Source organism: Chrysochloris asiatica, unplaced genomic scaffold (genome assembly GCF_000296735.1).
Source record: "Chrysochloris asiatica unplaced genomic scaffold, ChrAsi1.0 scaffold00333, whole genome shotgun sequence".
NCBI classification, from domain to species: Eukaryota; Metazoa; Chordata; class Mammalia; order Afrosoricida; family Chrysochloridae; genus Chrysochloris; species Chrysochloris asiatica.
Window position 1 is genome coordinate 758,661 of NW_006408851.1, and position 8,683 is coordinate 767,343.

Below are 8,683 nucleotides of genomic sequence, written 5' to 3' on the forward strand. Positions count from 1 at the left end.
TAAAGAGGATAGAGAGAAACACTGTTAACTGATGATATACGGAGGGGATAATAATCAATGTAATGAAAAAAGCTATATGAATGGTTGAATGTGAAGCTGATGATGTGCCCTGTAAACTTTCACTCAATCCAAAATAAAAACATATAATTTAAAAAAAAAAAAAATTCTGATCCTCACTCTCTTATTCAGCATCCCCCAACTCTCCAATCATCAATCCTCTGACACCCCATGGCTCCCCCCAGTTCGGGCTCCTTTTCTCTTCCAGGGGCTGCACAGATGTCATCTGCTGTATCCTCTTCCTGCTCTTCATTTTGGGTTACATCATGGTGGGCATTGTGGGTGAGTTTCCAGCTGCCTAGAGCTGGAGCAGTGAGTGGGGGCCAGGAACCTAAGAAGGGGCCACACACATAGCTTCTCCCCAACCCAAGTCCCTATCCTCCAGTGTTTCATGTTGTGTTTCTGCCTCCAGCCTGGGTATATGGAGACCCCCGGCAAGTCCTCTACCCCAGGAACTCTACCGGGGCCTATTGTGGGCTGGGAGAGAACAAGTAAGTATGAAGAAAGGAGGGCAGGGCAGGAGGGAGGTAAGGAGGGAAATGGACAAGGACCATCCCCATCCCCCATGCTCTAGACCATCCATGCTCTCCCATAGCCTTCTAGGTATTCCACCCTCAACCTGAACTTGACCATGACTGCCCATGTTGAGAACCCTCTATTACTAGAATTGGGATGCAGTACAGTCATAGGGAGTCCTAATGTGGTGCTGTTGGATAAGCATTGGACTGCTAACCATAAGGTTGGCAATTCAAACCCACCAGACACTCCTTGGAAACCTATATAAGGTCGATATGAGTCGGAAGTGACTCGACATCACTCAACAACAACACAGTCATGGGGAGTTCCTTGGAGGTACAAACTGTCAAGCATCAACTGTAAGGTTGAAGGTTCAAACTCACCCAGAGACAACTTGGAAGACAGGACTGGCAATGTTTCAGAAAGATCAGGAAAACCTTATGGAGCAGTTTATGGGGAAGCCATGAATCGAAATTGACATGGCTAGCAAAACTGGTTTATAGATTCATGGTTAAGAACATAGGTTTTAGTTTGGAGATTGGTGCTTGAATCCCAACAAGCCTATGTTCTGGTTGTATGGCCTTACGTAAGTTACTTAACCTCTCTGAGCTCTAATTTTCTTATCTGAAACAAAAGGATACTTCCAAAAGTGATGCTGGCAGTTTCAGCATACAATAACCATTCTATTCAGTAAGTAAGAAAACGTCTTCAGATTTACATAACACTGTATTGCAGACAGGCAGTGTACTTTGTACACACTAACTCATTTTAACTGGATGAGGGTAGTTTCTATGATATATGATGGAACCTTGGAGAGGTCATGGTCATACAGCAGGTGAGTGGCAAATTGGTTCCAGAGTTCATAGAGGTTACAATTCTCAATTATTCTGGGAAATCTTGGTATCTTCCTGCTGAACTCAGCTTCCTGAGGCCAGGATGGGTGTACTATTTCTGAGCTATGCTGGGCCCGCTGTACCTGACCTGGCTCTGATACACCACCCCCCTCCCACAGAGATAAACCGTACCTACTGTACTTCAACATCTTCAGCTGCATCCTGGCCACCAATGTCATCTCAACTGCCACAAATGGGCTGCAGTGCCCCACTCCTCAGGTCAGAGCCTGGGTCCCACCTCTACCCTGCATCTCCCCCAGGGTCTTGGATAGCAGCCTCTTAGCAGGTTCTCTGCCCCCCAGGTGTGTGTGTCTTCCTGCCCAAAGTCTCCATGGACTGTGGAATTTAATTCCTTCTCCCAAACAGTCGGGGAGGTCTTCTATGCTGCAAATAGGAGCTTTTGTCGGCCAGGGGTGCCCGGGGATATGGTAAGTGCTGCCCCAATATCACTGAGAAGGGTCATCAGGACAGGGGCAGGAGTGGAGGTTGGAGCAGGCTGAGTCAGAGGAGGGGAAACTCATTTTTCCTTCTGATGCCCAACATCCTTTACCTTTTATCCTGCTCTGTGTCTGTGTGTCCCTTGCTCCACTTCCCCCTCAGCCAGTACTTCAAAGCGTGCAGCAAGAGCTCTGCCCCAGTTTCCTCCTCCCCTCCAGTCCAGGTGAGAAGCACAAATTCCTTTCTGGGGCATCATCTAGTCCAATATACCAGACCCAAGGAGATTGAAGTCACACAGGTCATGGGTGGCTTCCTGGAGGAGGAGGGGAATGGACAGCAGTGATGTGTGCTGTCTCTGAAGTGGGGAGAACATTCAGAGAGGGCGACAGCAGGAGCAAAGGAATGGAAGTGAGAAGAGCTGGCTAGGCCTTGAAGCCTGGCCAGGGAGTGTGGACACTGTCTCCTAGAGGTGTCCAAGCAGCAGAGGGACTAGAGTCTAGGAGTGAGAGAACAACCGTGTTGTAGCATTGTTCTCCTGCATTCAAGAGAAGATTCAGTTGAAGATTGGCTCCCCTTTTGGGGGCAGGGACTCTAAGAGTCCAGGTCAAGGGGATGAAGGTCTGAATCTACTCAGCACAACGGCAGGGGCTGGGAGATGTGGATGTGGGGAGGAGTGTGGAGTGGGCTCTGCAGTGCAGGAGTTTCCATGTGCCTATGGCATCAAGAGCAGCCACTCCTCTATGCCCCACCACCACCACCACACCACTGGAGCAGAGCCCACCACTCCTCCCTGCCTGGGGAGCTCTGTGGGCTGGGCTGGGGGCCAGAGACTTTGAGGCTGAGCTCTGGACCCTCCCTCTCTGCAACCCTTTCTCTGTAGCTCTAGGGCGCTGTTTTCCATGGTCCAACAGTACCCCGCCTGAACTCCCAGGAATCAACGGCAACATCTCCCAGGGCATCAGGTGGGCATCCCTGCCCTGAGCAGCTCTACCACACGCCCCTTCCCTCCCTTCCCTCCCAGGACCCCATCTGACCCTGTGTCTTCTAAATAGTGGTCTTCTCGACACACTCAATGCCCGTGATATCAGCGTTAAGATCTTTGAAGATTTTGCCCAGTCCTGGTATTGGATTCTTGTGTGAGTCATGAGAGCGTCCCCATCCTTCTGCCCTCATCCTCTATACCCTAGCCAGATGTCTGAAACAGAGATTTTAGGGGAGGAAGAGCCAGAGCTCAGAATGAGCACCAAAGCCTATGAGATTTGAAAGGGAAATGTCTAATTGAGGGAAGCTAGAGGTGTAAGGAAAGACATTTGGGGTCTCTGAAAAAGCAAAGGTTTGGTCAAGCAGAAGTGACTCTCTGTTACTTCACTCTGCCTGCAGTGCCCTCGGCATAGCTCTTGTCCTGAGCCTGCTGTTTATCCTACTTCTGCGCCTGGTGGCTGGGCCCCTGGTGCTGGTGCTGATCCTGGGCGTGCTGGCTGTGCTGGCGTATGGCATCTACCACTGCTGGGAGGAGTACCGGGTGCTGCGGGACAGAGGTGCCTCCATCAGCCAGCTGGGCTTCACCACCAACCTCAGCGCCTACCGCAGTGTGCAGGAAACCTGGCTAGCTGCCCGTGAGTGCTGGCTACTACCTAAAGGCTGCCCTGGGCCACACCAGGCCTGGACCCTAACCCGGCCCCGCTGCCCCTGTGACCCACAGTGATCGTGCTGGCTGTGCTAGAAGGTGTCCTGCTGCTGCTGCTCATATTTCTGCGGCAACGAATTCGCATCGCCATCGCTCTCCTGAAGGAAGCCAGCAAGTAAGGGCTCGTCCGAGGGGAGCTAGTGAGGTGGTAGGGAACCTGGAAGAGAAGGGCAGAGCAGCGCAGAGGTTAACACTGCTATATGACTTAGCCTCTCTGGGTCTTACTTTACCTATCTGTAATATGGGGGTTATGACAGTTCTTGCTTCATGGGGTTGGCATAAAGATACAATGAGTTAGTGTCTTCCAAGTGCCCAGGACAGTGCCTGGTCCAGAGTAAGTCCTCTGTTAGGCTAAGTAATAGCACTGGTTGTCATCGTGTGGTAGTTGTTGATGGGTAGACAGCAGGAATCCAGGCAGAGAGGAAAAGCAGCAGCTAGCTTCCACTCAGGACCTACCTATCACATCCATCAAGCGACCATACAGACTGTTTGGGGATGCACTTCCTTTCCTTTCCCAAAAGCTGCTCCAGGTGGCTCTTCTGTGTCTCCAGCCTCCTCTAAGAGTTCCCTGAGCATGATTTTATTCAATTCAGTTCATCCAGTGAGCACCTATTGGTACTCAGCCCTGTACAACATATAGGAAAGAAAGTCTCTGCTAGGAGCAACCAGCCTGGGAGGAGTGGGGTTCTTGCTGGGGGTCCAGGCTGTACTGTTAACCATGTTTATCTTCCTGCAGGGCTGTGGGACATATGATGTCTACCATGTTCTACCCATTGGTCACCTTTGTCCTCCTGCTCATCTGCATTGCCTACTGGGCCATGACAGCTCTGTATCCTTTGTCCTCCTGCCATCCTTGGGGGAGCAGTGGGGAGGGCAACACTTGCCCATTTGCCCAGACCAGTGCCTCAGTGCTATTGGGAGAAAGCACCCTACTTCTACTGTGTAGATGCAGCCCTACGACTGCAGAGTGTAAAGGGTGGGGAACAAGTTGGATTTCACCCCCTCTTCGCAGGAACATTTGGGTCACTGAGTGGTGCAAATAATTTGTACTCAACAACAAACCTAAAAGTTGGCAGTTCAAACCCACCCAGTGGGTCTGGAAGAAAGGTCTGATTAGCTGCTTCATAGAGATTACAAGCAAGAAAACCCTGCAGAACAGTTGTACTGTGTAACATACAGGGTCACTGTGAGTTGGAATCAATTTGGCGGCAAAGGTTTTGGGGCTTTGGGGTCTGCAGGGAATAACATGCACAAGCACCTGGTGGCCCTAGTAAGGGGTCCCTAAGGAGAGGGTCGGTGGCCACCCCAAGTGACCATATTTTCCTTGACTTCCCTCTGGGTACCTGGCCACGTCAGGACAACCCCAGTATGTCCTGTGGGCTCCCAATGCAAGCTTGTCCGGCTGTGAGAAAGTGTCAATGAATGAATCCTGTGACCCACTGGTGAGAGGAAGTGGTCTGGGCATGGAGGGAGCACCAACAGGGATGAGGAAACCTTAGGGGGCTGTCTTTGTTATCTACTGCTGCTGGGACAGAAATATCACACATTTAACAAACACATTTATTTCCTCACAGTTTAGGAGGCTAGCAATCCAAATTCAGGGCCACGGTTCAAGGGGAAGGCTTTTTCTTTCTGTCTGCTCTGGGAGGAGGTCCTTGTCTTTCTCAGCTTGTGTTTCTCTGTCCCTTCGTGATCTCCATATGGCTTGGCATCGATCTTCCCCCATCTCTGCTTGCTTAATCTGCTGACACAAAACACACTCTACACTCATATAGCCTCATTAACATAACAAAGAGTTGTTGTTGTTGTTGTTATGTGCTGTGGAGTCGGTTCCAACTCATAGTGACCCTACACAGGGTTTCCGAGGCTGTAAATCTTTCCGGGAGCAGAACGCCTCATCTTTCTCCCGCGGAACCGCTGGTAGTTTTGAACTGCTGACCTTGAGGCTCGCAGCCCAATTTGTAACCAGTACGCTACCAGAGCTCTTTAAGACTTAATTAGGTGTCCTGTATTAGATTTAGTAAGCATACTCCCCACACCCTGATGGATCCCTAGAACCACTCCAGACCCATCTTCCCCGTGGCCCAGTGAACCACACCACCATCCTCAGCTCCATGTTAGGCCCCACTGAGCTCCCCAGCCCTCCCTTGAACCTAGAGGAGCCCCTCACTCTTGTTCCAGCCCCTTAGCTCCATCTCCCCTTCTGCTTCCAGGGACGTGGCTCGGGGCTATGAGAACGTACCCATTCCCTGTGTCAATGGTGTGGATGGAGAGCCCTGCCCTGAGGACTATAAGTACATCTCCGAGAACTGCGAGACCTCCACCATGAACATTGACCGCAACATCACCCACCTACAGGTGAGTGGGCCGCCACGGGCCCTCCTAAGGGGACACCTGGAGCTGCCATGTGCACTTGGGCAAGTTTGGGCCAACCAGGACACTGACCAGGGGTGGGGACTGAAAGACAGCCTGGTGTGGAACTGTGTCCACTTGGAGGAAGGGCTCCTTTATGTAGGCAGCCCTGGGGACACACCATCCGTAATATCTTGCTTTCCTCTCACCCTGGTACCTTAACTACCTGTATCCTAATACATGGACCCCAGAGATGCTAGTGACTGGGTCAGAGAGCATCTGAGGGCTTGAACTGACTCTCTCCTCCCTGCCCAGCACTGCACGTGTGTGGACGACTGCTCCAGCTCCAACTGCCTGTGCGGCCAGCTCAGCATCCGGTGTTGGTATGACAAGGTATGCCGCTCAGTCTGATCACTGAATCCTCTCCTCCAGAGACACAGCCCCTGACAATGCTCACACCTCCTGCCCTGAGGAGGAAGTGGCTGAGAGGGCGGGGCAGCACCTGGGGATTTCCCAGGATACTGACTGGGTAGAGGTGACTAGTGCCCAGGTATATGCAAATTGAGGGTCATAGCTGCACACTGTGTGTTCTTGGTCTCAAGTGCTGCATGAGCTCCCCAACTCCTTCCCTATCTGGGCTAGGGTCAACAGTGGATCTTTCTGTATGGAGTGTTGGGGTCCTGGGCATAGAGGTGGTGACCACACAGACCTTTGTCCTGTCTCTCTGGACCCCAGGATGGGCGGCTGCTGCAGGAGTTTAACAAGATTGAGCCCCCACTGATTTTTGAGTGTAACCAGGCGTGCTCCTGCTGGAGGAACTGCAAAAACCGGGTGGTCCAAAGTGGCATCAAGTAAGGTCCTGCCCTGCAGCCCACCCACACCTGCCTCACCCCCTTTGTCAGAAGTGTGTGGTGGTCCCTTCCCCACCCTTAGCATTTTCCAGGCCCTTTACCCAACACACCCTCCCTCCTGCCCCTAGGGTGAGACTGCAGCTCTACCGGACAGCCAAGATGGGCTGGGGGGTCCGTGCCCTGCAGACCATCCCCCAGGGAACCTTCATCTGCGAGTGAGTCTGTTGGGGTACCTAAGGTTGAGGGGTGGAGCCCACCTCTCACTGCCCGCCCCATGTCCAGTCTGCCCAGACCCTGGAGCTTTCTGTCACCATGCCTGTGTCTTCCTCCTCCTTCACTGCCACGATCTCTCAGATCTCTGAGTGGGAAAGGCACTTGTTTGGGAGAGAAGCAGCCCTGGATTTGAGCCGTATTTGTCTTGTGTGAAATGGAGATAAGCAACTGCCTTTCAGTGGCCTTGTCCCTCTCCATCAATTCCTTCTCTGCCCAGCCTCTGTAATTACTCCCTCTCCCCTGCTTCTTCCCCATAGTCTTCAAACTTACTTAGGTCTCCCTTTACCTAACCCTACTTGCCTAATCAGGAGTGCCAAGCAGTTCAAGTGAGCCATTGAGAATTTATATGGAGCACAGTTCCACTCTGATACATGTGGTGGTAGCGGTGTCCAGATTTTCTCCTTCATGCCCTCTTAGGTTCTCGATCAAGTGCCTCCTTGTCCCCACCATCCACTCACTGCTCATCCCTGTCAAACTGCACCTTTGTCAAACTACACCTTCACTCTCCGTGAGTGCTGCCTCTCAGCAGTCCTCATTCTCCTAACATCTTCCCCACCCCCTTAGACCCCTTGCCCTGAAAGGCTCCTCTTCCTCCCTTTGCTGTTCCCTTGTGCTGTTCTCCAACTCCTTCCCCCAAGTTCCTCCTGGCTCTGGTTGCTCCAGCTCTCCATGAAGCCCTGACCCCCTTCTGTCCTTTAGCCCTGCAATGCCCACCACCTGCTGGCTGATCTGAGTACACAAACCTCCTTGTGTCCAAATTCAAGCAAATTTCCCCACCCTACTCCACCTGCCCATAAATGCTGACCACAACCCGTCTTCTTTCACTGGAACCTTTCTCCCTGTCCCTTTCCTGTTACTACCTTAGCTTCTCTAGGTCATCCCGGGCCCATCTGCCCGTCCTGTCTGTTGCGTCAGCTGTTCGGTGGGGAACTGGATTGTTGTGTTCTCTTATCCCCTCACATGTCTTCCCATGCTCTTCCCTGAGTCCCCCTTCAAGGGACTACCCACCTCCCTCCCAGGTGATGTTCAGCGTCTTGTTTATGTCCCCACACCAGTCTTTGAGACTCAGATAGTAACTAGACCAGTTGACAAGTAGTAGAAGGAGGTTCCATGGGATTGTGAGGAGAGATGGGGCCTAGAGCAGTCTACCAAAAGCTCTGCTCATCTTTAGAACCATCACTTCCTGCCCAACAGGTATGTTGGGGAGCTGATCTCCGATGCTGAAGCTGATGTGAGAGAGGATGATTCTTATCTCTTCGACTTAGACAACAAGGTGGGCAGGAAACCTCTCTGCCCCATTCCATCCCAGTGGCTGGACTACTGGGGTCCCCAGGGAAGTTAGCGGATGGAAACTGGGAAGGAGGGGCCGGGTGGTCACTGGTAGTTGGTCAGGCAAACAGGGTAGGGGAGATGCGAAGAGTGACGTCCCTACCTTCAGGATGGAGAGGTGTACTGCATTGATGCCCGTTACTATGGCAACATCAGCCGATTCATCAATCATCTGTGTGACCCCAACATCATCCCTGTCCGCGTTTTCATGCTGCACCAAGACTTGCGGTTTCCACGCATCGCCTTCTTCAGTTCCCGAGACATCCGGACTGGGGAGGAGCTAGGGT

The 8,683-nt window shown here is 52.1% G+C and overlaps 1 protein-coding gene across 1 annotated transcript in view; it reads left to right on the top strand.

Moving 5' to 3' along the window:
* Positions 1-8,683, top strand: part of EHMT2 (euchromatic histone-lysine N-methyltransferase 2) — a 33,788-nt gene that overhangs the window by 19,667 nt on the left and 5,438 nt on the right. Inside the window, exons 27-37 of the mRNA XM_006875664.1 lie at positions 266-339; positions 470-548; positions 1,586-1,685; positions 1,769-1,894; positions 2,067-2,127; positions 2,785-2,866; positions 2,957-3,040; positions 3,285-3,520; positions 3,607-3,706; positions 4,328-4,420; positions 4,931-5,033. Of these exons, the coding sequence (XP_006875726.1) occupies positions 266-339; positions 470-548; positions 1,586-1,685; positions 1,769-1,894; positions 2,067-2,127; positions 2,785-2,866; positions 2,957-3,040; positions 3,285-3,520; positions 3,607-3,706; positions 4,328-4,420; positions 4,931-5,033 (1,138 nt within the window). The remainder of the gene's footprint in view (positions 1-265; positions 340-469; positions 549-1,585; positions 1,686-1,768; positions 1,895-2,066; positions 2,128-2,784; positions 2,867-2,956; positions 3,041-3,284; positions 3,521-3,606; positions 3,707-4,327; positions 4,421-4,930; positions 5,034-8,683) is intronic.